Raw genomic sequence first — 27,234 nt, 5'->3', positions numbered from 1 at the left:
TTGTTTTGGATCAAGGCTTGCACGTTTTTATCCCAATAAAGTTTTTTGAGGTTAAGGTTTATCTTATAAACCACACAATTCACTTTCACACAACGATGTGAGACTAGAACAATTCGAATGAATATTGTCCGCTCTGAGCCTAAAGCCCATACGATTTCATCCTTAAAAGGTCATTTTCGGGTGCAATAGTGCTAGACGTCCTAGTGATCCAAGTTGTTGAGGTGTATGAACATGCACTTTAATTTTCGTCCATACACCTCAGCAACTGGGATCAGTGGAATCCCAATTACAGAGACATTTATCTTTTTCAGAGTTAGATTCAAACTTATAAACTACAATAATGTCACTAGCTTCTTCGGATTCGGTTAGCATGTCAGCATTTAGTTTGCATAATTTTCTAATGAACACCTAAAAACATGATAAATTACCCCAAATCAACTAACAATAATAATGACTGAAGTAGGGGAATTGGAGGCTCGGACTCCTGACCTGACTATTGAGAGCATGACAGATTATCATCATGGGAGTAACTGACGAAACATATCTGCTCCTCCAAGCAAAGCCATTTCTTATTGAGGAAGGCACTAAGCAATGACTTCCCTGAATCCACAAGGATGGTAGCTTTGTTGTGTCTGCTCAGATATGGAGTTGACCTAACAATGGAGCCAAGATTCAACGTCCTATAAAAAAAAGTATAACATTCCCCATAAGCAACAAGTGGGGACGTAACAATGGGAATCATTGATTGAGATGATGAAGTTGATCATGGTAGCTCTTAGCGCAAGCACCAGACGCGAGTTAAAGTCACATGAGTGTTTTTATCATGACACGAGATGAGTCGTTGAGCCCTTACTTAGTCTAGTGTGTGCAAGTGTCATCTCGGCCCAAATCTCAACTGGTCCTTAGGAGTTGCGGCCTGCGAGGCTTTCATGTGACCCAAACTCAGAGTTTGCCAATCAATTGTCCAGTAAACAACTGGGTGAGTTTCACGTTACCCAAAAAAAAAAGTGGGGACGTGCAAGTCAACTTTCTGGTGGCCAAAGATTGGGTTTAAACCCAAAAGGAAGGGGGGAATAGATCTGAGCTTACAGGAAATGTGAATCGGAGCCAGCCTATATGTGTCACCAACTTATCATTCATGATTCATGTAGAAATATAATAAGGGAGTGGAACAAGAAGAAGCATTTGTTGTGCAGTTCAGACTTGTTGGCTGCATCAAACCTGTTATTGCTCAAGCTTCCATAATCATAATAGCAAAAAAATCTTATTGTTTAAGCAAGATGACTGAAAAACTGCGACGTATAACGTATTAAGATAACAATGGAGTATATATTTACATGCCAAATTTTAAGAATGCTGACCAAATATATAATGACAAAACCAAAAATATAGATGAAATAATATGCACATTCAAGGCCTATAATTTCTTCCTTTATGCAAGTGTGAAGGTTATGCTACAAAATAGTCTGACCTTTAGGTACTACTGATATCTAAACAACTATCTCCGCCTCGACCTCTCCAGATTGCTACCTGTCCCATGCGTGATTGGGTGTGGAACTTTGTTTGAAACACCTTGTGGAGGAAGAGTATCTTTCTCTCGAGACACCCGTATTTCCTACAGGAATGAAAAATCAGAATTAATAGAGATAGTTACAGGAGAAAAAGAACAGTAAATGAGGTGAACAAAGCTGATCAGACCTAGAAAACCAATCATGGAGGAGTAGGAAAAGAAAGCATATGTTGACATTAGACTAGGCGCATGACAAAAAACTGTGATTCCGATCATTTACAACTATATTCATCAGCTGTGGACCGCTAGCATAATAGCACAATTTCTTTCCTAGATTACCAAAATCACACAACTGTTAATTGCATTCTGATTTATGATTCACGGTTGAGTTTCCTCGCTATGATGAGAATTTTACATATGCATAACCTGATAAATGGCAAAAGAATGAAATTTGCTAAGTTCTATATAAATATCACCAAGCAAACTCCGTTTAAAATCTTGAGTTAGCACCATTTACTTGGTGACATCCCCCAACATATTTGCATAGTATATTATGCAACCATAACACGTGGCGAAACCACTATTTTTTGGGTAGTGCATCATCGTGTACACTATATTGCATGTCTCAGAAAACTACGGCTTAGGTCAAACTTTTAACAAAACTGCTCTCACTACAGTGGTAAGGATGTCCAGAGTTTGAATATGAAAAGTTGGCTTAACCATACAGATTAAAATGGTGCAAGATATTAGCCGGAAATTGCATCACTAAGATAAAATGACTTTAAGACTACTATTGTGAATGATATGAATATGTAAAGCAGTAAATTTGGAAGCAGGGCTTACAGGACGGAAAGGAAATTCATCTGCCTCGAGCATATGAACAATCTGCCCCATCTTTGGCCGCTTATTGGCATCCAAATCTATACAACGGAGACAGACTAGCAAGGCCCGTTTCAGTGCTCTAGGAGAGGGCTGAACTTCAATTAGGGGATCTAATATCTCTTCTCCACGACGACTTGCCACCATTCCTTTAAACCATTCAACCAAGTTCATCTGAAAACAACCAAAGGAAACAATGTTATGATGGTGGATTAGCGGAGGATGCCGATGTATACAAAAAACCTATTCTCACCTCTCCAGGTGGTCTAGAATAATCAACCGGGCTCCTTCCTGTAAGTATCTCCATGAATAGAATTCCAAAACTATAGACATCACTCCCCTCATTAAGCATGCCTGTACTTGCATACTCAGGAGAAACATAGCTGCAATAGATAAAAACTAGTGGAGTAAACGTGCATGTTCATTGTGCATAAACATGCTCTTTTTTTTTTTACTATAACTTTTAAGGCGAATTAAAGAAATATGAGATAGAACAAACCCAAATGTCCCCATCACACGTGTAGCCACGTAGCTCGTCTCAGATCCTAAGAGCTTGGCCAATCCAAAATCAGATACTTTAGGGTTCCACTTTTTATCAAGAAGAATGTTACTAGATTTCACATCACGGTGTACGACTTTGGGCTCTAACCCTTCATGCAAATAGGCTAGCCTGCACAATGTTCAAATCCTCAACAGTTTAGTATGAAAAGACAAAAACTTAATTACCAGGAGAATGGATATTTTCAGAAATATAGTTCTAGTGATGGTTAGAGGCCTATGAGCTATGAGATAGTATAATTAGGAACAGCAACTATAATGATGATAGCAAATCCTAAAACCTAAAAAAATTAAATAGAAGAAGAAGAAGAAGAAGAGAGATGGTTCTAGAGCCTAGGAGATAATATAATTAGGAACAGCAACTATAAGGATGATAGCAAATCGCATTGTATTCTAAGGGAAACCTCAATCATTGAGATAGAGTTTGATGTAAATGGACAGTCAGTGTCTCACTATGCCACTTTGACCTAGAAGTTTATGATGCTAAATGATTATACAAAAGCATGCAACTAGGTCAAGTAACTTCACAAAGTAGTCATATATGTTTTAGGAGAATGGCTGCTTAAACAATATCTAGAAATGAAAATATTGCTGCCTGAGCCAATATCTAAGCTCTACCTCGTCTTATGCTACTGGAAATGGGGCTTCAAATCAATGATACAGAACAAGGATTCCAGTCCTGAGTGGACTTGTGTTTCTATGAGTAAAACATTCTAGAGCAGAGAAACAATTTATATTTTAGTGATCTTTTCTAATTTTTTTCTCACAATTTTCTTTGTATCATGTAAGAGTAAAATGATGTTGAAGATTAACAAAGTAATGCTGTAGTATCAATATCAAAGATCAAAAGCAATCTGTATTTTAAAATATATGGAGAACACAACTCCGTACCCTTTTGCTGTTCCAACGGCAATCTTCATTCGAATGTCCCAGGTCAGAGGGCTTACAGGCCCAACATCACCATGCAACCACTGTTCCAAATTGCCATTGTCAACATATTCATAAACAAGCATCCTACACAGTAAGTTGAAGTGCCAACGAATCAAGTTAGAGCCAATGCAATGAAACTTATATCCAATACTCATTAAAAGGTATATAATGTGATCAAAATGACCATGGAAAGTACCTCTGAGGACCATCTGCACAACATCCTATTAATCCCACCAAGTTCTTATGCTTTACTTTTCCAATGGCCTCAACTTCCACCTCGAACTCCTTCTCTGCCTGACCCCTACAAATATGATGAGATTATGAGCACCATATTCCATATATCAACTTTCATTTAAGAATTTACCACAAGTACTCAGGTAAAGGAGCTAAAGAAGTAGAGAACAATTTTACCTAAGAAAAAATGACAAGAGAAATAAAGGGGCTAAAGAAGTAAAGAACAAAGTAACCATTTACTTTTCCTTTCCCAGACTCCCCAGTCCTCTGCAAATGAAATTTCCCACCGACGCAGGTCAACATCACAATAAGTACACAGATCGAATGGTATTCAGAAAAATAGTAAATAAGCATTGGATCCCACAAACATGCTAATTATCTTCTTGTCTTGATCGATAATATATTAATTAACTTCAAATCCAAATAAACATTGCTTAATCAACTAAAAACTATGAACAGTACCACTGATCATCTTGCCTTGAAATCAATACCCTGTAAGAAAATGTCAGAAACAGCTCAAGAATCCAAACAAGCAGAGCCCAGATTTCAATGGACAAACTCACTTGTTGTTAAGAAGCTTCTTGACAGCCACCACCGATCCATCCTGCAAGAAACCCTTATATACGACGCCGTACCCACCTTCACCGATCACATTTTCGTCCGCGAAGACACGTGTCGCAAACTCCAGTTCCTTCAAGCTATACCACCGACCCCACCCGATATTCTGCGTATCGGCCATTGAAACATTGCTGGAGCCTGAACCGCCAACATCACTCTCTCCACTCTTGTTCTTCTCCTTCTCTTCCTCAATACCTTTAATAACCTCAATCTCCCCCATTTTCAATAAATCACCAAATCCAATCTTACCCTCTACTTTACCCAAATTATCAGTCCGACCCACCTCCTTGATCTCCACGATCTCCTTCGACACCAGAGGGATCAGGCTCGAACTGTGCTTCACGCGCATTTTGCGCTTCCAGAAAATGCAGACACATACTATTATAGAAACCAATAATATGCATATGGCAACTACGACTACGACGTAGAGCTTAATTTTAAGAAACGGTGTATCGGAGTTCAGCGTCTGAGAGAGAGAGCTTTTCGAGGTTACGTCAGATGCGTTGCCGGAGGCCGACATTACTTCCGGCGTGGAAGTGGAAGTTTCCAGGGAATTGGCTGTTTGGGTGATGAGAAAAAATTGTCAAATCTTCTGAGAAAAATTGTCAAATCTTCGGGAAATTTGGGAATTCAGAGAGATTTTGTAGTGGCGATGGGAGAGAGATTGAGAGTAAGCATGAGGTCTCAACGGATACAAAAAAGCAAAAGGGCAGAGAGTTTCTTTCCTTTCTTTTTTAATTTTCAATGAAAGCAAAGTGAAGAAGAAGACAGGTTGTAACGTTCAGTGACGAATTCGTAACTCTCGGGTCCGGTCTTAACACTTTATTACGGATATGCCACCAAAGTCAGCTAACCCAGCACTGTGCTGGATTTGGGGTTTTATTAAATAGAGGTGTCATGGCCCATTTGGATCAATTTTTTGACATAAATTTATCCGTTCGTTTCGTCGGTCATTGCCAATTAGGTTTGGTTGGTTTTCACTAACATTATATATGATAATAACTGAACAAACGATCGGTTCGATTTGACACGGTTTTTTTGGACCTAATTTTAAAGCATGTCCAATGAATGCATAGTTTCCCGTAGTTTAACTAAAAACCTATTTTAGGGATACTCATACCTTCATTTCAACGTGATAACAAATATTTTAATTATTTTTAAAATATTAGAGAGAAATAATGGATAAAGCAAGATAGAAATGAGGTGGGTGGAGAAATGCAAAAATAATATTTAGGGGAGAGATGACATACCCCAATTTTGAGGTATGGAAATCAAATTATCTGAATCGAATATTGTTTGGGTACTCATTGTGTGGGGTAAAAATAAAACATTGTATCACAAAATAGGTTTTTATCTATTTTAAAGTACCGGTTGAACCTCCTCTTACAATCACTCCATAAATATAGAATCGTGAAATTTTACATCTAACGATTAAACTAAATGTCATAACATCTGTTTTTTTTTTTTTTTATTCACATATTTTTTCGATTTTATTATTAAAAAATTACTTCTTTTTAAATACCATTGATAAATTTACTTTTCATTGGAATCGAACTTTGAGCACACACATATACTTAATCCAATCGATTATAAACCGAGCCATCAAATGAAAATTTCATATTCTAAAATTCGAGGGAAATTGTAGAAACCGCGAATATTCCAAACCTAGTAACTACTAAAACCACATGCAATTGTGTAATAAATTAATAGGTATGTACAAATCTCTATTCACTGAAAGGGTACTTCTCTTTGTTCCTAAGTTCCTTAACTAAGTCATAAAACAATAAGCCAAAAACAGGTTCTTAAATAGTAATAGTGGCATCACCTAATGGAATTTGGACAAAGATTGGATCAGAAACTGACGAACTGTGGCCCTGTGGGGTTGGTTGGTAACAAGTTTCAACAAACTTTATTTGTTTTTCCCCTTCTTTTCTTAAAAAAGTTATCAAGTGTGCATACCCAATGACCATGAGTCCTTAACGTAGGGCACACTCTATTCTACACCAAGAGTTGAACAGACTCTCACATGTCATTTGTCTTAGAAAGGTTTAATGTATTTGTCAATGTAAACTCCCTACCTAATTAAACTCATATTATTGCTTAATCACTGTTTTTATTTAGCATGATGGAGATTTAGAGACATAGTAGTCAACATTCATGAAACCATAGTAGGTTAGTGATTCCCAATTTTGATGTTCTCAATAGAGTAATGTTTCATCCGACAAAAATATTTTCCTCCATTTTAACTCTAGGTGTCTGGGATCTGTTGTAAAAAAAATAATAAAATAGAGTGGACCCTTTTGTAGTAGTTTAGAGGACGAAAAAAATATTTTTTTATTTTTGAAAATATGAATATGTTTTGATTGCGTTTACGAGTACAACCATACTTTTTTTTTGTCCTAGACAAAAGTCCATCGTATGAGAGAAAGAGAATGTTTCGCATTTATATTCAACGGTCCAAAATTTTACATCTTTCATGTTCCATTTGATTTTTTTTTTGTTTGGTAATACAAATATATGGTTGGACTCGTAAACTCGATCAACACACATTCATGATTTTTTTAAAAAAAATTTCTTTATTGCTCTAGTCTTAACTAGACCCCAACCATCCTTTAACTTTCAATCCGTGTAGTATGTGGGATACTCATTTGATCATAAACACATATGCAAGGCCTCCTAAACATCAAACGGGTCAGCCGGACGGAATTTAAAATGGGGTGAGAAATTGGGAGGACTTGGTCTTAAATAGTGGCAGAAATGGAGGTAGTCTGGTATGCCAAATTGCAGGTGTCGGTTAAAAAACAGGTTCCAATGAGGCAGTGGTAGGAGGGAGGGAGGGAGGGAGGGGCCAGGGCCATGGCCAGGGGAAGAAGGCATTAATGATTTTGCTTGGGAAATTCGTGAGTTTGTTGATGGTACTCAATTTAAGGCGTGGGGCGCTGGTTTGTTCATTGGAGAAGAGTACTACTCAATTTAAGACGGGGCGCGGCAAACGAGAGCCAGGGGACGATTGAATTCAAATAGACACATCTATCCATCAATTTATCTGCCCTGGCTCTGATGCTTCTCCTGCCAGGCTCCCACAATCCCATGCTTCTCTCACTGCATTAACTTGGCCATTAAAATGAAACACCCTTATTGATTGCTTTAATTTGCTCTGTATTTTGTGTTTCTCATTTTGTGTAATTTTTCATTGTATTGGGTCTGCGAAAAAAAATAAAGATTCCAACATTTGAGATCTCAGTTATCCTAGTTGCCAACATGCACATTAAATCATGTGTATACACCTCAACAACTAAGGGTGCGGGAACACGTTGTAATGCTTTTTGTGGGTAAAAAAAATTTTATTTTTATTTTTAAAAATCATAAATATATAGTATTCTTCGCAACGAACTCAACGATATATTTTTTATTCGAAACAAAAATCAAATTTGTCGTGATCAAAACATCAAATATTTTGAGTTTATATCCGACAATCTAGAATTGTCATGTCTTTTTCATGTTGACAAAAAATATATCGTTGGGTTTTTACGATGAACGCTACACATTTATGATTTTTAAAAAAAACTTAAAAATTTACTGCCCAAAAAGGACTTTACAACGGGGCCCACCACTCCAGCAACTAGGACCTAAGATAACTGAGATCCCAATTGTTGAAATCCGTAACATTTCTGTTGTATTTGTCTTTAATTTTTATCCAGATAAATAGGTACCATGAAAAGAAAAAGAAAAGAAGATATTATGGGTCCATTTGGTAGAGCTTATTTGCTGTTAAAATAAACTAGCTTAAGCTGTGAAAAAAAGCTAGTTTACGAAGTTTTCTATCCCCCAATTTATAAGCGGTACCAAACGGGCATTACCATGTAAGTTGTAACAAGATGATGTGTGAACTAATGAATGAAGGAAACAACACCTACCTAACAAGATAATGTGCCAACTTAACAGCAGGCTTACAAATCCTGATTCTGCTGGTATTATATATCTATATAGGCATACAAAACCTAATCCTTCCAGTACTAGGAAAGCACTGAATGAATACAGGAAACAACACCCAGTGAACAATGTTTCAAGAGTGAATTCAATTGTTTACAGAATGAATTCAAGCGTTCCTAGAGTAAAGACTGTCAGTTGCCATCTCAAAAGCCTTGACAATCCATGAAAATGTTAGGGGAACCATCTCAAAGCAAATCTAGTTGTGGACAACAACCGACGGACTGCCCCCCCCCCCCCCCAACACATAGAAGTGGGCGCAGCAAGATGAATCGAGTTTCATATTTTCACTACAATGCAGCCGATATCATATAAATGAACGAAAATGCAGACAATAAATGATGACACCCCGCCATGACAAATGGATTGAGTCAGTATTTGGTACCCAAGATGAACTTTCCTTGACAAGAATTGATCAAAACGACTCGTAAACCATTAGTTTAAATCTTGATTTCCAAACATCAGTAGAACACACTCAAAAGATTATATTGTCTTTTGCTGAAATTACAGTGTCTCGAAAGGCTTAAAAAGAAGCTTTTGAACATTCAACGGAAAGCATGCTAACAGCACCTAAAAACCTCTTCGTGGTAACCTGATACAGAATTTGGAAATTTCCAATTGATCCTGCTATTGGGTTTCTTTACTACTTTCAGCCAGACCATGCAGATTCTCATGTTTCCAAAATATGAATACACAAATGAAATTGAATTCTTAATCTATTTTAGTTCTCTACATCAGTCCTGCCTCCTGAGACAACAAACTTCTCATTTCATAATAGAGCTTTTAAAGAAGTGAAAAACAATGAGGAAGTGAAGAAAGAATAGAATTGAGACTTCAATCTCTCACTAAATGTTAAGGTAACCATCTAGTTGTAAGAAACTAATAATGATGATAATGGTTTTATCTTACAGAAATGAAGGATACAGTCTCAGCAGCACATAATAGCAAATAATCTTGACTGAGAAATCACTTTTACCGGGCAATAGCCATGACAGTAGGTGACAGCAAAGAGGAGGAACGACTGACATAAGGGGAAGGAAAAACCACTCAAATGCAAGCCAAATTTGGAATGAAATGACTGAAGGCCTTTATTCTGTCACCGAGGAACTGCAAAGTCTAAAATGTGCCAATGAAGAGAAATGGAAGAAAATCAGTAGATGTTAGAGAGGATGTTCAGTAGACCAAATAGAAATAGTTGAGGAACAAAATAGAAACAAAGAATTTGGAAATTTTGGCACAGAATTCATCAGTTGGACTCGAGCAAAAAATACTCAAGAATTGATGAGAACTTGAATTGGGATGTTACCCTGAGCAACAATGTATCTACAGAAAATAAAACCTAACCCAGCCCCATAGGCCCCTAGAATGTAACCTTACCATTAAAAATATCATAAATAAAGTACCTAACATTGAAGAACATTTTGTAGGCAGAATCAATAACATAAAATGCAAGACCAACGATGAGTAGGAAAAGGAGATCTAGTCGACGTGATTTCTTAATACGAAACCTTCACCAGAAGGTCCAGTGAGTGAATATAAGGCAGAACAGAGCAAGAAAATATTTGCTTATCTCTTAAGATGAGGGTAAGATAAAGGGATAGGAGATCAACTTCCACATTACTTTGACAGTCCATCTTTGTAAAATTCTAGACCACATTTCAACCATTATTAAGACTCAAAGAGCATGAACAGTCCTAACTTTATCTAGTATGCTCAAGGAATGGGCCCAACGGGGTAAGTTTTAGCATTTATTACTACGTTATTTTCACAAGTTTCCACCTTAAATTTCTGAGGATATTCTTCAAGAAGTAACTACAATCAGAGGATCAACTTCGAAATGCATTACTTAAATGACATGTGAAAATTCTTCTGGCTACACCACCTTGGTGCCCTTCAATGCAATTAGTTTTCTACTCATAAAATTCTTATCTGGCAACAAAACCAGCACTCTCCAAGAAAATAGAGGGAAAAATTAAAGGGATAAATAAATAAAAGCATAAGGTTGAATGGGTTTGCATATGATATACGATACAACCACCAGTCAAGAGATGAAAGATGAAATTCCCTTAAACAAAGTCTTTAAAGCAAATCATATGCAGTTATTGCGTTGTATAGATCCAGCAAGCCTTGTCACAACGGTGTTGCCAGTCCTATTGCATGAATTAGAGGACAAAAGTCAGGATACACTGTTCATGTGTAGCCAGAGGCACCCATTTCACTAGCTAATTGGGAAAATAGTACTAAATGACAAAAATGAAGAGTGAAAAGTACTTGAATGCTAATTCTTCAAATCCTAATAAGTGCAAAAGTTGATTCAAAAACAAGAGCACTAATACAAAATTGGTCTAACTCATGGAAGTCTAGATGCACGCTGATTTCCAATTTAGCCATCAAATGACAAGAAGTTGGAACTGGAAACGCTAAGAAATGTTGAAGAAACAATCTACATTTTTCCATTGCTATTCTTTCATTTCATGCATCCTTAGGAACTAAACAACTTCAATAGATGCAATAGACGCTTGACAAACATGACGCGACAATCAGATATATAATTATACTCAAACAATTACATGCCACTTTGGTTCAACAACGAAAACATATTGCTGCTGCTAGCAATTAATCCATGGTTAACTCTGAAGCTTAAAGAAATGGGATGAGCAACAGTGCAACACCGATATGGGCCTTACAAAAAAACATGAATGATACGAAGAAGAAATTAATAAACCATGTAATATACTCGTAAGTTAACAATTACCTTGAGAAAGCCAGCTCCAGCAGGAGGAATCCACGGCAATGCTTGACCTGAGCCGAGCAGAAGCAATTGCACTGTGAAGTGGCATCAAAGATTCCACAGTTCCCAAAGCCGAAACAACCCTGAAAGAAAATCAACTAAACGGAATGAATAGACAAAATACAGTACATAAACTTCGCCCCACTGTTCAATTATCACGATTTGTAGATCATATTTATAGGCATTGCAGAGCGAGATTCATATGGAACTGAAGAAAGGGCGCAACTGTACCTCGCAGCGGAAGGAAAGACGCGTGTCCGAGAAGAAGAGAACGGAGAGGATATGACTCTCCCGGTAAGTGTATTTTGAGTTAAGGTTCTGGATCGAGACGCAAGGGAGCGCGAGCCCGACATTATAGCCGATCTGCAGAGCGAAGCCATCTCTGGTTCAGGGCAGAGTCGGAGGACGCGTAGAATTCCTTAAACCCTACAACTAACAAGGCTTTGTTTCGTAGTTTGCATAATTTTGGGTTTTTCTTTTTTTCTTAATATTCCAAGTACCAAAATGATAAAAATCTCTGTACACTTTTTTTTTTTCCTTTCTTTCTTTCTTTCTTATGATTATTATACTTTAAATAGGACGACTCAATTAAAAAGACAATCAACTGAATTAGACATATGTGTACCGAATGATCGATTTTCATTTGTGTACCGAAGGATCGATTCTAATGAAAAGAAAATTTCTTAATGGTATTTAAAAAAAAGAAGATAATTTCATGTTTTTGTCCCAATTTTTCCATATATAATAGTTGGTATATATTCATTAATTGTATAAGAAAACTATTTAAGTTATTAGTTAATAAGACTACTAAACTCCATTTGATAAAAAATATATCGAAAATAAGAAAATCACTACAAAGTTACATTCAACTTAACATAACATTAATATTCTTATATAATAACCTTAACACATATTAAGATGAGGATACATGTACTCATATCTTATTTCAAATAGTGTTCACGTACCCGTATCTTAATTTTTGAATAATGTCTAATACCCATCAATTTCATATTGAAGAGTCTTGACACTCAAATATGTACTCATACCCGATACCCATATCCAAGTCTATGTATCATACATCATGAGCAAAGAAGAAGGTTTTGCTGTGTTCTTCCCTTATGGTTGGTTTGTTCCAACTGAAGACATTTCCCAATAAAATAGAGTGAGAAAGCAAAGGAGGATAAAAAATTAGTAGAACAAACTATAAAAATCTGTCAACTAGCTTGAAAACTTCTACTACTGTTTAGAGAAGTTGTAGAGTGAAATCTGCAGTATCATCATTTCAGAAGAATTAATGGACCAAAAAATGTTTTTACATCATTTGTTGACATAATAACAATGCTTAGAACCAATGTAGAGAGAAACCAATCAGGAAAGTTTAATACAAGAATTACAGACTAAGAAAGAAAGAAGCCTGAAAAGAATACATATGCTAATCCAAGGAACTTAGTAAATCCTTAAAATCAAACACCAACCAATCAGCTTTTTCTGCAACGGCCTCTCGAAGTTGAACACCAGCATAGCATATGAACGAGTCAGCACCTCCCGGCTTACGGGCCTACAGATTAAAAAAAAAAAGAAGGAATTATTCCACTATTAAGCAAAAAAGAAAATTTATACTTGTTCACTATACACATTATATATCATTCTCAATGAGATTGGCAAATGTTCCTAATGTGCGCGGACTAAACGGACAGAGCACAAAAAGAGTATCTAGATTTCCAAGTTTTGTTTCATATTCATTTAATTTTACGGTACATTATTGAATCAGTTTAGGTCAAAATATGTCCGTTTGAGAAATAATTAATCAAATGTTTAGATAGGTTGAGCAAGCTCATTTCCTGTGTCAGAAAGTCGAAAACAGCATGGAAGACAGAGTTGACATTTCAAGTCATCAGGGTTTCAATCAGTTCAAACATATTTAATTACCTCAAGATCAGTAGCACCATCTCCAATCATAATCAGTGCCTTGTATCCACGATCCTGAAGAACCAATCAATCAGCTTTACAAGCAACCTATTCAACAACCATAAAACAAAACAACTGCAACTCACCTTCATTATTTTCTCCACTGCAGTAGCTTTTCCTCCACTCCTTGAGGTGGGCTCATTTGTGTCAAACCCCAAAAAATTTCCAGAATCTCCAAATAACAGTTGGTTGGCAAAAATGTTCTCAGGAGGAATACCAAGGATTGATGCAACAGGCTTCAGAGGAGACCAAATCACTCGTTACAATGATATAGCGATGATATAATATCTATTCATAATGGTAATACTATAGAATTAGGGACAACGCATGATCATTCATTCCTTAAACTAGGCAACTTTCCTCAAAGTATTACTCTTTGCATGGAACATAATATAGTAACATAACTCTTCTTGCAAGTGCCGTCAAATTTGAGCAAGTTACCAACAGAGTTTTAATTATGAAAGCTTGAAGATTATCTTGAAAGTAACTTATTTCTCATGCATTGTCTACCAAAATTGTAATATAACTTCTAATGATGTCTTGAAAGATATTTTGCTCAAGTGATGATGGATCAGAGCCTAAATATTTACTCTGATGCATATTAAAGAAAGGAGCACTATAGTGTTGAGAATGATTTTAACTTTTCAGTAACATACATTTATCATTTGACGAAATCCTCCGGAGATCAGATAAACGCTCGTACCCTTAGCCTTCAGCTTCTTGACTAAGTCATCTATCCCAGGTGAAATCCTGTGTATTGAATATAACAGAAAGTGAGCAAAGATATTTAGTAGTACCATATACCCCAAAGGACAGGTGGGAGGGTTCGAAAGAGAAAATTGAAAAAAGAAGAAGATATAACTCGGAACACCATGCATCATCTTCCTTTAGTGCTAATTAATGAAAACAGACTAACTGCAGTAAAAAAGAAGCTCTAAAAGTTTTTTAAGTTATTTATGGGTACGACATGAAAAAAGCATTTAGGTAATTAAGACTTTTATGCGTACATAATATCGGGACAAAATAAGATAAATTATTTAAGTTATTTACAGCACAATGAAAGTGGAAAGATATAAATGATAAGTTGGGGGCCTTGGGCTTATTAGGTGCTTTGTGATTTTTTAACGAATATCGATGCATCGATGGGTTAAGTATAGGTTGCGCAATCAGGTTGGCAAACGCTTGTTTAGAGTGTGTAGCGAGTCATGAATAACAAATAATAGAGAGAAAAACAGAATGCGAGAAAGAGAGGGAAGGAGGGAGGGGAGTTTCACTAAGGCTTTTCTAGGATTTCCATCTAGAAGAAAAGGTTTTTTTCCCCCTTTTAAAAGCAAAATAGATTTATAAGAAAAAAGGCCTAGAAGGAGGAGCACCAGTACTCAAAGTGGTCATATCCACATCCTTGTTGAAAAATCAAAGAAAAAGGACTACAAGGAAAGTTGAAAAAGAATGCAAAAATAGTCTTCTGAAATAACATTAACATGGAAGGGGAATAAATAATAAAGATGAACAAGAAATTCCTATTACCTTGGAGGCCTCTTCTGAAGAAAATCCTCAACTTGGGAGAGAGAGGGTTTAAACAGAGATAATCTGGCAGCCAAGGCCTCCTCAAATGGTACAGAACCAGACATTGCCCTGCGAAATTTCAAAATCAAAATAAGTCATGGATTCCAAACTACCAACCAAATTAAATCATTTCCTCAGCAACCAACCGAGCAGTCCATTCTGCAACAGCTTTTCCTGCTCCACAAAATTCTGCAAGCTCATCAATACCCTCATCCAGACACACGGTGCTATCCACGTCGAAGCACACAGCATCAGAATTTCTCCATATCTCAAGAACCTCTACAATTGTTCATAAATGAACATCAATTATAACTACTTGCCCAATGTTCAAAGGCATAAATAACGCACAACTAAAAAAAATCAAGTTACTGATTATAATATAACCTTTGGATGGCATGGTATTGTTGAAGCGACCCAGTGTGGAGGCTTCTAATGATTGAGCTGAAATAGCAATTGAGTTGAACGATTTAGGATGTCTCATAGCCCCAACTTGACTGCCATTAAAATTTTTCTTCAAATTCATGAAAGACGGAGGAAGAAAAGGAGACCGGGGTGGAATGGAGGAAACACGAATTGGTGTAACTCGTGAACCCATCAATGCTTCCATCAGGTTTTCTGTTACCAACAAACCAAAGAATAAATCATGTTTTGGAACTTCAAAGATTAATAGCCCTCTTCACTGGTGAAGATGATTGGCACTTCCGCAATACCCACAAAGAAAATCTGTCAAGTGCGATAATAAAGTGTATATTTTGAATCAATAACATGGAAAAGAACAAGTAAACGGCAAAATATGATTGAGCGAATGATTCTGATCCGCAAGCAATGTACAATCACCAGAAGACACATATCCTTGACAGGAAGAAAAACGCGGAAACAAATATAGAAAAAAAAAAAAACACATGCAAGTCATTGAAATCGAAAGAAGTAGAGATTAATCCAGGAAACCAAGTACGAATTCTGCTACCAGTTACCGTTTTATTTGATTTCCTTTAACGATCTGTTCTTCTCTTGTTTTCTCGGCAAATCTCCTTCCTCTCTTCCCGGATCTTACTTTGTCTTCGCTTTCGAAAGTGTTGGTGAAACAGTAACCAGAGTCCCCCCAACCACAACGGTTCCTAAACCAACTCTCCAAGAATGCTGAAGGTTGCCAACGCAAGGGTCGTTTGGTAAATTACCAGGCGCACTTGTCTTTTATTTTTTAAAAATATTGCATTTTTTTAAGCATTTTTTTAAGTAATTTTTAGTATTTAGGCTGTGTTTGGTAAGAAAGATAAGTAGAGGATCCGACGAAATAGTTCAATAATCTTTTTTGGTGCATTTGAAAAATGGAAATAATCCCTTGATTTACTTATTAATTCAATTTCACAAATTTGAGGACGAGACTATTGTTATTTTGATTTTATTTTGTTTCTCTCTCTCTCTCTTTCATTCATTAAATTTGCATTTCATGATTTTATTTTTCAACTTATTTTTCCTTATTTGTTTGCTTTGAGAGATGATTTTTATAATCTATGTAAAGTTTATCTAATGCTACAGCATCACAAGCACCAAACATAAGATAAATTTTTTTTAATGGAATAATTTTTATTCACCAAGGGGGGCAATCCAAACAAGTTTACAGTGGATCCCACATAAAAAAAATGAAAAAATAATTAAGGAGGCAACAGCTGTGAAAGAAGCTCCCTATGGCCAACGGATCCGTTGGCATGAGCCAGTGGATCCACTGGCCGTTTTTAGCATGTTTGGCAGTGCGGAGCTGCAAAGCGGTTCCGCGGGCGGCTCTGCTTGAGGAGCGGCCCTGCCAAACAGGCCGTCTTTGTTGTTGAATGCTCGACTATTCTTTTCGGCTATAGCATCCACATATGGACATTGGAACCAATTGAAGAAAGCTTCTTTGGCTTTGCTATTTGTCCTCGCCAGTAACCTTCCATGTCAATAATTCCTTGTCCACTCAAGAGCTAAAACCCAAGAAATGCCCAACATCAACATAACCGCGGACAGTACAAGAAAATAAAGTTGATAGACTCCAAATACGCTTTACGTAGTCGTAGACAACATCTAAACCCTAAATATGATATATAATTGACAAAAAGTATTTTCACCCCTTTAATTTGGTTATCCCACCCCTTAATCATTGATTTTAATTTTTTATTATTATTTTATATATAATTTGATATATTTTTTTGATAAGTATATGATTTGATATTTAATTCTTTTGAATTACCTGTGATTTGACATTTGATTTACATTAAGAAATTAGTTTTCTCACCCCATCAATTAATTAAAGCAAACTTATTACATTACATCAATACAGATTAACGGGTACATCTAATGTATGTTGCAAGTTGTTCTCTGTACAGAGTGAACCATTCGTTTGCATAATCGTACCTGTATCTAAACCACTTAATCATAATAGGAGGCATCGGGTAACTATCTGTCAATGTCAATTGAACGAAGTGATTACCATCCTATTGTGATAGTAATACGTTCATGTTGAGGTGGAGGTATAGAACGCAGAGGCAAAAATATCAAGCACTGTTCATAACTAAGAATGTGTAAAATCACATTGTACTTAGAAGCAATCAAGTGACCCATATCTGGCATTGACCCATATGCTACAACTAATGTCATGGGGAAATGCAATCAAACGGAGATAGAAGACAGAGGCAACCTTGAAAAGTGACTCAATCGAACACGAAAATGCAATCAAATGGACCACAAGGGAAGCTGAGTGAAGAAGTGGTCTTTTAGAGTGTATTTGGATTGAGAGATTTGGGGGGAAGGGAAGGGAAGGGAAGGGAAGGGAAGGGAAAGGGAAGGAAGAGAAGGGAAGAGAATGAAAGGGAAAATACATTTCCCTCTCTCATGTTTGGATTGATAAAAAAAGAAAGGAAAGAAAAGTAGTTTAATTTACTAGTTTATCCTTATTTTTTATGTTTAAGTGTTATGTCCAAGGGTAAAATAGGTTTTAAACTTATAAGTAACTTAATTAGTAATCTCTTCCCTCCAAATGACTCCATTTTGGGAGGAAAGAATTTTGACAAAAATTTAATGAAATCTTCCTCCCAAATCCCCTCAAATCCCTCCACTCAATTTTTTATAAACTATCCAAACAAGGGAATTGGAAGGAAACTCCCTTTCCCTTCTTTTCCCTCCCCTCCAAATCCCTCAATCCAAACACACTCTTAAAGGTAGCAGCCAAATGCCATCATGATATACTACAGTATATCTCGTGATACTTTTGTCTAATTGCCATCATCACCGTTGATGAGATTCTCTGATGAATCAGATATAGAGATAGAAGACAGAGACAAATCAAATCAAACTGACAAGCACGAAACATGTAAATTACCTTTTACTTGCTTATATATATAAAATAATAATAAAAAATTAAAATCAATTATTAGGGGGTGGGATAACCAATTTGGGGGTGGGGATACCACTTTTAGTTCGCCCTAATATTGTCTCGTGCAATCCATTTCAACCCAAATCGGTGTACCAATCAAAACCTTATAGTGTTTAACTTTTGATTTTTTTTGTTGCAAGGAGATTTTATTTTAAGTTATTAATTTGACTATTTTGTAGTATATTTAATTTAATAGTATTGGGTTCTTTATATTTTCGGACAATTTATCATATTCCACCGTTGGCAGAAAATAAAACGCATTTCCTTTTATTTGCATAAATAATACTAATAATAAAAAAACCGACCGTAACAGTGAACCGGTCGTGGCATCCACAAGCCAAAAGAATTTACCGGCCTTTGTTTCCCAGTTGCGTACCTGTAGCTACTTGAGTCGCGCAAGAGCCTCCCGATCGCCTTCGCTCCACTAGCACCCATGGCAGCGATCTTAGCTCGCAAGTCTCTCGCTGCTCTTCGGGCTCGTCATCTCGTAAGTATTATTCTGCCGGACTGAATTTTCTTTCCCTGTTTTGTTTTGTTTTGTTTTGTTGCTCGGAACATATTGGAAATGTAAGGGAACTATTGGTTTCAAGAGTATGTAATATGTGAAACCAAGAGCGGAATCAATTGACTATGTTATCTTATTCGATTTTCTTCTGTTTTAATATTTAATTTTTAGTCATGAATTTTTGTTTGGATAGCATCTGGAGATCCTTTGTAATTAGTTAACTTATTGAGTGCGATTGTTCGGTGGCCACCTGAAACCCTAGCTTTGGCTGAGTTTGATATTTACGGGTTGTTATAGTCTTAGAACATGTTGTGCTTGTTTTTGATCGATTCGATTGGTTAATATATCCTGCTAGGGTCTCAAACTCAGTGGCACAATTGTTTTTGATATGCTTAATAGAGGAATTAGTAATAAAACGGCTGATATCTATAAGAAGACTAGTCATTTGGAACCATTTCTTGCTGCATTTGGTATCTTGATGCACATGGCTCCAGAGGTGGGTGGTGCTTGGGGTGGGGAACAGACAAGATGTGCGCGGACCTTATCCCACATAATATGTGGAGAGCCTATTTTTAGGAATTAAACTTTTGATCTTTAGGTTTAACCCCTGCGGCCGACATGTTCGCATGTGGTGCGATACCCCAGGATGTAGTCACTGGGCTGAGTGGAATCAGAAAACCTCGGAACATGCATATATTCGTTTTCTTAATGATCGGCTGCTTATGTCACTTGTTTTTCCATTATTTGTGATTTTCCGAAGTACCTAATTTAGTTATTTGTAGCCTTAATTTATTAGTTGCTTGTGTTATTGTAGTATGCTCTCTTTTGTTTTTTCCAGGCTGTTTCAGGACAAGCATTGCAGGGGCCTTCCGGTTATGGGGTGCGTTTCAGTGCGCATCCTTATAGCACCAAGAAAGGTTTGTATTGCTCTCTCCTCTCTCTTCATAGTTTTTATTTTATTTTTTTATTTTTTTTGCTCATAGTGTTCGCCTAACCTCGGTGTATGTGTATACGCAACCATATACATATAGCTTCAATTTATCATTACGGGAATTGCAAAACATGAAGCCATGAGGGATTGTACCAGTAGCTATTTTAAGGCTAAGAAGTATTAGTGTTTATGTGAATTGTGAAGGATAGCTATGTATATAGGTTCTCAATTAACATTAGTAACATGTATGTTTCAGATAGTTTAACGATTGTGATTCTCTCCTACATGATGGCCTTTGCAGATTACTTTCTAGGAAAGTGTATGTCTGTTCTATAGATTAATGTGGTTTTGACAGGGAATACAAAGAATATTCGTTTGCCTGCTTAGTTTTAAAATTTTAGTATAAGACCATACTGAAAACAACTTAAGACAACAACTTCCTGATATAATTCTCCATCAATGTACGCAAACTTTTTTTTTTCCTGCAAGCTGCCAAGTTGTGTTGTCCTTGATGTCGGATATTGATATTCACAATTCATATTTATCTGCGAACCCCAGAAGATGAAGAAAGAGAGCAGCTTGCAAAGGAGATTTCAAAGGATTGGAGTTCTGGTATTGTATTTTCTGGAGTGCTTGGATTTTCTTTTTGGTTCAATTGATATGTTGAGAACTGGGGTAGTTCTGAACTAATAACTTGCAACCGCAGTTTTTGAGCGAAGCATAAACACTTTGTTTCTAACTGAAATGGTTCGGGGTTTGATGCTGACTCTAAAGTATTTCTTCGAAAAAAAAGTTACAGTAAGTCTTCTATATCCATAAGCTGGCTTTCTCCATGATGGACAATTATTTCATTGAAGCAATCATTCTTATGCAGATCAATTATCCCTTTGAGAAGGGCCCGTTGAGCCCTCGTTTTCGTGGTGAGCATGCTCTTCGACGTTATCCAACTGGAGAGGAACGTTGTATTGCTTGTAAGCTTTGTGAAGCTGTAAGTTTTCCAAATCCATTATGTTTATTTTGGCTGTGTGTATATATTGTTATAGTTATTGTAATAGTTCTGCAGAATGTGATTTGAGGATAGTGTTACCATATTCTCGTTGCAGACTTTTATTAGTATGTGAAAATCACATTTTACAGCCATATCTGTACTGTGCCAGTTCTCTGTATTGGTGAAAGTATTATTGGTAGATTTCAGAAATGGTATATTGGTATGATGTAAAAAAGTGTATTCTCAAGTACCACATGATACTCTGACCCCTGCTTTAAGACTATGCTGGCATCTTTTTTCTTATTGGTTCAAGGCTGACCCATGCAAATGACTAGAATAGTGACCACACATTTGTCGCATTTGCTCAACACCCCCCGATTTCTTAAATCCTGTTATGGGGCATTTATTAGGCTTGCTTATCCGGAATGGAAGACTGAAGCACTAATGTACTGATACCAGTTTTTTAGAAAGATTCATTGACCGGATTTCTTTCTTCCTTACCACCTACCAAAAGTTAGTTGTGCCATTCTAACGGGTCTGGCAGATTAAGCTTTTGGCAATAATTTTAATTGCCTTTGTCATCATGGTTTATAAAACGATGTGTAACCTTTGAAAGGTCCTTTTAGTCTTCAAGTCACCATCTTTATACTCCTTGAGTATTTGATTATGATGCCCATCTTTTTCTTGAGGTAATACTAATATCCTGTCATAATTGCTTTCATTTAGTGGCTACTAGATACCCATTCTCTACTTAAGGCTAAATTGTTTGCAGTACCATCATAATTTTCTTTGGTGGTATCTGACTTCTCTTTCTGTTTATTTAGATCATTCATGTGGGTGTTATCCAATTTTTTTCCTTTGATATGGAGGTTGAACTTAAAGGATATATTTAACCTTTTTGTTCACTTAATTATTCTTAATAATGTCTCATGAGGTTATTTTTCAGATATGCCCCGCACAGGCAATTACGATTGAGGCCGAGGAAAGAGAAGATGGAAGCCGTCGGACGACCAGGTAGACTTCTCACCCCTCCATCCGCATCCCACATGAAAAGTTACTATCTTTTTCTGTCTGTTTGCTCATCCTTCTTTGTTTTTTTTGGTCATTAATGTCTTCCATTTGTTTGATTTTCCAGGTATGATATTGACATGACAAAGTGCATCTATTGTGGTTTCTGCCAAGAAGCATGCCCTGTTGATGCCATTGTTGAAGGACCCAACTTTGAATTTGCAACTGAGACTCATGAGGTTGATAGTTATCCTTAGTTCTGTATCGTTAAGTGGATGCATTACACTGTTAAATCGGTGTATTTATAATTTTCTCCATCGTTGCAGGAGCTTTTGTATGACAAAGAGAAGCTGCTTGAGAATGGAGACCGATGGGAAACTGAGATTGCAGAGAACCTTAGATCCGAAGCCCTGTACCGCTGACTGTCTTACGTTCCCCTTTTGTGTTTGATGCTAGCATTATCTTGAGCATGAAATAAAGAGATCTGTATATGGGTCTTGGTGCATCCGTCGTGGTCATGGAATGCCTGCTACACATTCAAGTTTTTCATAAATGATGTGAAATGCGTGAAGCAAATTCAAGTTCAAATGATAATTTTAAATTGATGATGGATTTGATGAGAGAATGAAGATGAGATTAGGTGGGTGTAAAATTTGAACTGGATTTACATGTAGCACTTCATTAGTATGTACTGTTGACCATTTTTCATCAGGCCCGCACGCACATAAACACAGAAATTTTTCACTTAACGATAATATAAATGGGGCAAAAGCTTAACACGTGGTCACAAGAGTGTCAGGAACTCCTAAGTTTATACAGTTTGCCCTCAGAGAAAGTCACCAAGTCGACTATAATAATTCATTACATTTTATTATAGAATCGAGTAGCTGTACAACACTACACAGGCAGTCAAAGTATACATACATTTTTTGATGAGGGTTGATCAAGAAGGATTGAGGAACTGAACTTATTCAGTATACTCGCTTTCAGAATCCTCGTTTTCTGAAGTATTCAACTTCGCCCACCCTTGTGTGCGATCAGTCACTTGAGAAACAGAAAAACTAACCTCATTTTCCGAAAAATCTACGAGTGAGCTGTTTTCTGATAAGCCGTCATCTGTTAGGGTATTAGTCATGGCTTGAGATTCAAACCTTTCACGCCGCTCTACTGCATCCTTGACCTTGTTATGGAACTCCTCATCAGAGCTTGCCAGCATGTACCGCAGCTTAAAGTTTATCCTATTCTCTACCAGAACTTTGTGCCTTGGGATTATTCGTTCATCAAGGGAATAGCTGAAAAACCTTCAATAATTTCCATTGCCTGGTGTCAGATATATACTATATACTACAATAGCTAATAAAAGAAATAACATAATTGAAAAAAAGAAGAAAAAAGAACAGATTCATTTGGTCACTCGGCCAACGGAAAATAGGCAAAATACCATTAGACTAGCTGAATATAACTAACCCTTCTCCTTAGGCACACACTAGGACATTTTCTGCAACCTGGAGACCAAGAGCTATTGGCTCATTTCGTGGAACTAATAAACCAATTGTTCTAACGATGTCTGAATAGACTTTTGCATACTATTAGAGAAAGGAACAGAAGAAAATTGTCAATGATCTAGTTATTCATCACTCTCAGATGCAGTTTACCTGGGAAATTCGATCAGATCCTGCAGAGGTCGAACCATAGTTCGCCGCAAATAACGATACTTTGGACAAAGGACATTTAAGCTATATCGAAGTAGCATGGGGAAATCCGCAATCATCTCACCCAACTGTCGAAGACGTATGCCAAGTGAGAGAAAATATTTCACATTAACCTCAAGCTTATGCACTATGCTGCAGCCAAGGAGTTCTGGTCCCAATGCTACAACCTTTGCGATATCCCTTTCACCGACTCCAGCTTTTGTCATCAAGAATATGACCTGTGATATATTTAATTTAAGCAAACTAAAGCAGATATTTACCCAGAATATTGCAGCAAAATTTAACTCCTATAGTCATATTAGACCTTCCAATGCAAGATAATCATTCCAAATCTATTAGCTCCAGGAACAAGATATCAACATTCAAAGTTCTCACAAACACATAATGCCAAAAAAAGTGCTAGCAAATTTGACATGGTTCCTTTTCTGGACCAAACATCCATTTTTTCTTGCTGCCCATTTGCAAAAGAAGAATGTGAAATGATATCAGCTATCGATGAAGCAACACTTATTGATTTTTGTCCTGACTATTGACGCACACGCATACATTTTCGGTCATCAATACTCATGCAGTGAGTATGATGGTGAGGGAAAAGAGACAGGCAGAAGTAAAATTGTCTGATGAGTTTCAAACAACAGTGTTGTGGGATGAATGTAAACTTTCTGCCTTAATTTCTTCTTCTAACTTCCCCTTGCCAGATTTTCTAAAGATGCATGATATTCCCCATTCAAATATAGAAAAATGTGAAAAAAAAAATGCATGGTAAAAACCAAAAGGGGAATGTCCAATTGATGAAGTACATTCATAAGCTACGGAATGAAAAAAGAAAAAGACCAAGGAACGGAACAAACCACTGGCCGGATTTTCTTGTAGAAGCTGTACGTTAATAAAGGAGGAAACTTCACCAGCATGTTAGCAATGGCATCATCCCGAATGCCTATGTCCTTGAAAAATTGTACCTTTACAACAGAGAAAACTGTCAACATTCACTCGTATAGCATAACAGAATCAACAATGGAATTTGATACAAGAAGTTTCTGGTTCATGTTGAAAATATACAAAACTAATCTAATATGTAAGATGAAATCAAATAAGAAAGATGGAGGAAAAAAGATAAAATCTGTGTCTAAAGAGAAGAAGATTTAAACTACATTATGAAATTCAATGTTTGACGCCACATCGACAACAGCTTTACAAAGCAACAACCAAGGCAATAGCATACCTTTGGTGCAATGGTTTTCTCCAAATCAACACAGAAGATCATTGGTTTCATGATGAGCATTCTCCTCATACCATCTCGGGAAATTCCAAGGTAATACAAATACTTAACAAGAGGCTTCCATCTTTCCTCAATGCTACAGCCCATCAATTGTGGCCTAAAGGCTAGCAGCTTGCTAACTTCTTCGTTATTCAAGCCGAACTCCTTCAGATAATTAACCTGTATGGGAAAAAAAGTAACATATCGCTCATGATATTCATAATCAACAGCGATCCCTGGATCATGCTTCAGCTGAGCATTTTGTAACTTAACACCAAGGCAGTGCCTCGAAGTTTGCAGTATTAAACAGAGAAAATACTCCAGAATAATTACCTTGCACTTGTGTTTGATACAAGCAAATGGCGGCATAGATTCCAGGAAACAAACTCAGACACTAGAATTTTAAAAGGAAAGGCAAACTGAGTCATTAAAAAAATACCTGCTGGCTCATTTCTTCCAGGGTAAAGTGACCGAGTACCCTCGGATAATCATATACCATTGTGCCAAAATCCTTCTCATTCATTCCCATTTCCAGGTAAAACCCTACACGAGTTTTTAGTTCATCCATGCTATAAGTCAACAGTTGAGGACAGCGACCCATGACAACACCCATCCAATCCCTCCGAATTCCATTGCACTCCAAGTACTCAACTATTTCATCCAACTCTTCAATGCTGCGTTCAAGAAGATTCCCTCTAGATTTCAAGAGTGCAACAGCAACGAACCCACCCTTAACATGAATTGATCTCAACCACTCAACAAGACGTGGAATGGACCCAAGATTCCCTCCTGACATGCAAATAAGCTCTGCAATCTTGGGATATGTCAGCCCAAGATGTTTCAACCACCTGGAAAAACAATTTTCACTCAATAGAAAAGGCTAGCAAATAATCATAAATCGACGACAGACAATAATTCCTACAGCATCAGTCTTCCTGCCACTACAATTTAAAGGAAAAGGTAGATCTAAATGGAAACATAGTCAAAGAAAAAATGTAACTACATAATTAGAGAACAAGAAGAATATGTTTCCTTCCATTAATTGTCAACATAAAAAGAAAAAATGCAGATAATCCCAAGGTTCATGATTCATGGAGAATTAGTTTCCCTTAATTCACTCCAAAAACTCTTAATGCCATGTGCCAAGAAAAAGAAAAGGAATAGGGCAAATTATGAGCAGCAAGTACCTTGTAAGTACAATTTACCCAGAAATGATTAAATAACAGAGAGAAGAAAACAAACAGATAATACCATTACAGATACAGTACCTTGTGAGTGGCACAACTTTCAGGTCTTCAATGACAGTCCTAGCTCGAGAATTAAATGTAGAATTTGAAAACTCCGGCAATTTCTTCAAAGCGGCGGCCCTGATCATAACAAAATCGATGAAATCAGGCAAACCATCCACAACATTGGAGGCGTATGTGATGCCGAACTTGCCGTTCCTCCTCAAAGCGTCCTTGAAAACCTCTGCTGTGACTTTCCTACGTATCTTGAGCGCTTTCATTATCATTTCCTCCTCTTCTTCATCCTCAAAATTTCCATCCTCACCTTTGTCTCGAAATAGCGTTTTCAGCGGAGGCAAGGAGGACGTTACGTCAGCGTCGCTAGGGGATTGAGCGTAGATGGAGCCAGGGAATTGCGGTGTTCTTTTAGTGACGAGGGCCAATTCCAGTAACTTGACTTTCTCTTCTGGCGAGACAGTCTGGTTGAGCTGTTCCAGGTTTGGCGGTGGCTGTCCGGAGAGGTGACGGAGGAGTAAGGATGTGGATTTAGAGTTGTGTCTGCGGTCATTGGGCTCCGAGTTCGCGGTGGTCGAGAGGTGGACGGTGATGATTGAATTGGTTTTCCGGTGGAGGTGGAGGGAGGGGTTCAGAACTCGGTGATGCTGTGGACAGGGCAGCATAGTGGTCTTGAGGGGAACATTACTCTCATTTCAGAAGATAAAGTGGCGCGAGCCGATATCTCAGATAATTTTCCTTTTATTTATTTTTTGGCCAATTTCAAATGAATTTTATTTTTTAAATAGTTTTTACGAAAACCTTGTACGAAACCTAAAATAAAAGATTAGATATTTAAAAATAATTAAAAATAAATTTGATTGATAGAAGTCGAATTGAATCATAATAGAATCTCTAATGCAGAAAGCACTTAATGAAATTACACTAACCCAAACCGATTGAAGGAAGAATGCTTCATATAATCGAATAAATTTGATATAGAATACACATAATAGTTCCATCCTAACATAAGTAAATCAAAACGAAGAGTATCTAGAGAGTGAAACCCAACCCGATCGTAAGAAAAAATTCTTGAAAGAATCGAATAAATCTAATATAGAATACACATAATGATTCTAGACAAAGCCTCCAAATATTC

General features: G+C 37.0%; 5 protein-coding genes across 6 annotated transcripts; 1 reads left to right on the top strand and 4 right to left on the bottom strand.

The window, feature by feature from the left end:
* Nucleotides 1-1,281: 1,281 nt before the first annotated feature.
* LOC120015358 (probable receptor-like serine/threonine-protein kinase At4g34500) lies at nt 1,282-5,481 on the bottom strand. Its single transcript, XM_038867764.1, has 7 exons — nt 4,675-5,481; nt 4,074-4,178; nt 3,839-3,961; nt 2,889-3,059; nt 2,643-2,772; nt 2,354-2,563; nt 1,282-1,615 (listed from the first exon to the last, which is right to left on the bottom strand). Exons 1-7 carry the CDS (start codon nt 5,247-5,249, stop codon nt 1,499-1,501), a joined length of 1,431 nt encoding a protein of 476 aa, XP_038723692.1. The 5' UTR covers nt 5,250-5,481; the 3' UTR covers nt 1,282-1,498.
* Nucleotides 5,482-9,525: 4,044 nt separating this feature from the next.
* Nucleotides 9,526-11,954, bottom strand: LOC120015388 (protein NONRESPONDING TO OXYLIPINS 2, mitochondrial). Of its 2 annotated transcripts, none has more exons than XM_038867808.1 (3): nt 11,742-11,954; nt 11,475-11,593; nt 9,526-9,835 (listed from the first exon to the last, which is right to left on the bottom strand). In XM_038867808.1, the coding sequence occupies exons 1-3, from the start codon at nt 11,888-11,890 to the stop codon at nt 9,816-9,818; spliced, it is 288 nt and encodes a 95-aa protein (XP_038723736.1). In that variant the 5' UTR covers nt 11,891-11,954; the 3' UTR covers nt 9,526-9,815. The 2 variants fall into 2 exon arrangements, with proteins under 2 accessions (XP_038723736.1, XP_038723727.1); XM_038867799.1 differs by lacking the exon at nt 9,526-9,835 and adding an exon at nt 10,551-10,869 and having other exon boundaries at nt 11,742-11,949.
* Nucleotides 11,955-12,765: 811 nt separating this feature from the next.
* On the bottom strand, nt 12,766-16,188 carry LOC120015369 (phosphoserine phosphatase, chloroplastic-like). Its single transcript, XM_038867775.1, has 8 exons — nt 16,019-16,188; nt 15,429-15,659; nt 15,191-15,323; nt 15,006-15,113; nt 14,135-14,228; nt 13,565-13,714; nt 13,440-13,493; nt 12,766-13,068 (listed from the first exon to the last, which is right to left on the bottom strand). The coding sequence occupies exons 2-8, from the start codon at nt 15,649-15,651 to the stop codon at nt 12,943-12,945; spliced, it is 888 nt and encodes a 295-aa protein (XP_038723703.1). The 5' UTR covers nt 15,652-15,659; nt 16,019-16,188; the 3' UTR covers nt 12,766-12,942.
* A 2,589-nt stretch (nt 16,189-18,777) lies between these two features.
* On the top strand, nt 18,778-22,552 carry LOC120015380 (NADH dehydrogenase [ubiquinone] iron-sulfur protein 8, mitochondrial). The gene is made up of 8 exons (XM_038867786.1): nt 18,778-18,940; nt 19,797-19,875; nt 20,448-20,501; nt 20,596-20,687; nt 20,764-20,877; nt 21,824-21,891; nt 22,013-22,124; nt 22,212-22,552. Exons 1-8 carry the CDS (start codon nt 18,887-18,889, stop codon nt 22,305-22,307), a joined length of 669 nt encoding a protein of 222 aa, XP_038723714.1. The 5' UTR covers nt 18,778-18,886; the 3' UTR covers nt 22,308-22,552.
* Nucleotides 22,553-22,669: 117 nt separating this feature from the next.
* On the bottom strand, nt 22,670-26,802 carry LOC120015354 (transcription termination factor MTERF2, chloroplastic). The gene is made up of 6 exons (XM_038867751.1): nt 26,124-26,802; nt 25,295-25,703; nt 24,820-25,035; nt 24,449-24,556; nt 23,541-23,815; nt 22,670-23,186 (listed from the first exon to the last, which is right to left on the bottom strand). The coding sequence occupies exons 1-6, from the start codon at nt 26,759-26,761 to the stop codon at nt 22,853-22,855; spliced, it is 1,980 nt and encodes a 659-aa protein (XP_038723679.1). The 5' UTR covers nt 26,762-26,802; the 3' UTR covers nt 22,670-22,852.
* Between the last annotated feature and the right edge of the window lie 432 nt (nt 26,803-27,234).

This window comes from Tripterygium wilfordii, chromosome 2 (genome assembly GCF_013401445.1).
Source record: "Tripterygium wilfordii isolate XIE 37 chromosome 2, ASM1340144v1, whole genome shotgun sequence".
In the NCBI taxonomy this organism is placed as follows: Eukaryota; Viridiplantae; Streptophyta; class Magnoliopsida; order Celastrales; family Celastraceae; genus Tripterygium; species Tripterygium wilfordii.
Note: the sequence above shows the minus strand (reverse complement) of the source record. Positions and strands in the feature narration are given on the sequence as shown.

What these genes read in the sequence shown, in the direction of transcription:
- LOC120015380 (XM_038867786.1), top strand. Translation starts at nt 18,887, where the DNA reads ATGGCAGCGATCTTAGCTCGCAAGTCTCTCGCTGCTCTTCGGGCTCGT. An exon ending in TCCTTATAGCACCAAGAAAG is followed by an intron (nt 19,876 to 20,447) that starts GTTTGTATTGCT and finishes TGCGAACCCCAG; the next exon opens with AAGATGAAGAAAGAGAGCAG. An exon ending in GGAAGCCGTCGGACGACCAG is followed by an intron (nt 21,892 to 22,012) that starts GTAGACTTCTCA and finishes TTGATTTTCCAG; the next exon opens with GTATGATATTGACATGACAA.
- LOC120015354 (XM_038867751.1), bottom strand. Translation starts at nt 26,761, where the DNA reads ATGCTGCCCTGTCCACAGCATCACCGAGTTCTGAACCCCTCCCTCCAC. An exon ending in AAAGTTGTGCCACTCACAAG is followed by an intron (nt 25,704 to 26,123) that starts GTACTGTATCTG and finishes TTGTTTTTCCAG; the next exon opens with GTGGTTGAAACATCTTGGGC. An exon ending in ACAAGAAAATCCGGCCAGTG is followed by an intron (nt 23,816 to 24,448) that starts GTTTGTTCCGTT and finishes AATATATCACAG; the next exon opens with GTCATATTCTTGATGACAAA.
- LOC120015369 (XM_038867775.1), bottom strand. Translation starts at nt 15,651, where the DNA reads ATGGAAGCATTGATGGGTTCACGAGTTACACCAATTCGTGTTTCCTCC. An exon ending in CAATACCATGCCATCCAAAG is followed by an intron (nt 15,324 to 15,428) that starts GTTATATTATAA and finishes GAACAATTGTAG; the next exon opens with AGGTTCTTGAGATATGGAGA. An exon ending in CAGTGGAGAAAATAATGAAG is followed by an intron (nt 13,494 to 13,564) that starts GTGAGTTGCAGT and finishes TTGGTTCTTCAG; the next exon opens with GATCGTGGATACAAGGCACT.
- LOC120015358 (XM_038867764.1), bottom strand. Translation starts at nt 5,249, where the DNA reads ATGTCGGCCTCCGGCAACGCATCTGACGTAACCTCGAAAAGCTCTCTC. An exon ending in GCCGTTGGAACAGCAAAAGG is followed by an intron (nt 3,060 to 3,838) that starts GTACGGAGTTGT and finishes AACATTGTGCAG; the next exon opens with GCTAGCCTATTTGCATGAAG. An exon ending in CGTGTGATGGGGACATTTGG is followed by an intron (nt 2,773 to 2,888) that starts GTTTGTTCTATC and finishes TATCTATTGCAG; the next exon opens with CTATGTTTCTCCTGAGTATG.
- LOC120015388 (XM_038867808.1), bottom strand. Translation starts at nt 11,890, where the DNA reads ATGGCTTCGCTCTGCAGATCGGCTATAATGTCGGGCTCGCGCTCCCTT. An exon ending in GTCTTTCCTTCCGCTGCGAG is followed by an intron (nt 11,594 to 11,741) that starts GTACAGTTGCGC and finishes ATTTTCTTTCAG; the next exon opens with GGTTGTTTCGGCTTTGGGAA. An exon ending in CTGGAGCTGGCTTTCTCAAG is followed by an intron (nt 9,836 to 11,474) that starts GTAATTGTTAAC and finishes GGCACATTTTAG; the next exon opens with ACTTTGCAGTTCCTCGGTGA.